General features: G+C 49.8%; 1 protein-coding gene across 1 annotated transcript in view; it reads left to right on the top strand.

The window, feature by feature from the left end:
* Nucleotides 1-732, top strand: part of ASPSYDRAFT_52294 (uncharacterized protein) — an 810-nt gene extending 78 nt beyond the window's left edge. Inside the window, exon 1 of the mRNA XM_040848464.1 lies at nt 1-732. This exon is cut by the window's left edge and continues 78 nt beyond it. Coding sequence (XP_040696133.1) covers nt 189-587 — 399 coding nt within the window. The 5' untranslated portion in view covers nt 1-188 and the 3' untranslated portion in view covers nt 588-732.
* The last annotated feature ends 372 nt before the right edge of the window (nt 733-1,104 follow it).

Below are 1,104 nucleotides of genomic sequence, written 5' to 3'. Positions count from 1 at the left end.
AATTGAGATGGCCGTCCAAAATCAAGGGGAAGCCCAGTCTCGGCTGCATCATCTTAGTGAGCAAGCCCATTACCTTGTGTTGAATCTGAGATCGAGACCCAATCCGCGATTTAACCACGGCAGCATAAATATCCCGTCCGCACTTTCTCCAGCATGGCGTGGGAGTTGAGGGCAAAAGCCGGAACGATATGGTCGGTGCAACTGCGGTGATATACATTGTATCCTTAGGGTTAAATGCACGATTGGAGGTCGACCAGCATAGAGCCTACGATTCTATTGCATCATTTCTTCGGGCCGCTCCTCACTACAGTACCTACGAAATGGAAGAGATTGTCGAGATTGTCCGTCAGATGGGCCGCCAGCAAGGCCAAAACGCATACTATCGTACATGCTACACTCTTCTGAAGAAAAGTCAGGATCTCATTTTCGAGACGTCGAACGAGCTGCTGGATCTCTACCACTCCAATGCANTTGAGGAACCAGAATCCGTATCTACGATTGCAGATGACCTGCGCAACGACATACATGCCTTGATCGCCCGAGAACGCCACACACGGTCACAGTGGGACGAGTTTTTCGAGAAGTGACGTCTGTGAAATTTCAGGGGGGAATGTCTGCGTATTACAATATATGTACACCTGGGATTCCAATACTAAGAAGCTTTAGGGAGATCACATCCCTGATCCTCAAGATGGTATAAAAGTACATCAGCCATACGTATCCATTAGACCCGTTACATAAGCCTATATAGTCCGGTAGAAGTAATGCCCTGTTTCCTTTGCCTAGCCTGAGTGGATCTTAACTGACTTGTCTTTGACGGCCAGCGAGACTGGAGACTATGTGCCACACGAGGGTTTTGGTGCGGGGCTGGAAGGACCAGGTGGGTTTCTCTGGGACAACATTGGATGGTCAGTATCGCCTCTGGCATGTGTATTTTTCGTGGTCTTACTTGTGCTCTGTCGTGAAAGATCGATCCTATTGTGGTCAACGGGACGTTTCAGGCTCTTAGACTTGTCCGGGCACCTTGCTGCTGCGTTTGCATTGACCGATGATGTGTTCCAGCGCAGCGGACGGTTCTCTGCGGAAGGGAGTTCGTGCGTGCCA

Source organism: Aspergillus sydowii (assembly GCF_001890705.1).
Source record: "Aspergillus sydowii CBS 593.65 unplaced genomic scaffold ASPSYscaffold_22, whole genome shotgun sequence".
Classification (NCBI taxonomy): Eukaryota; Fungi; Ascomycota; class Eurotiomycetes; order Eurotiales; family Aspergillaceae; genus Aspergillus; species Aspergillus sydowii.
The sequence above is the reverse complement of the archived record's forward strand: the minus strand, read 5'-3'. Positions and strand labels throughout refer to the sequence as shown.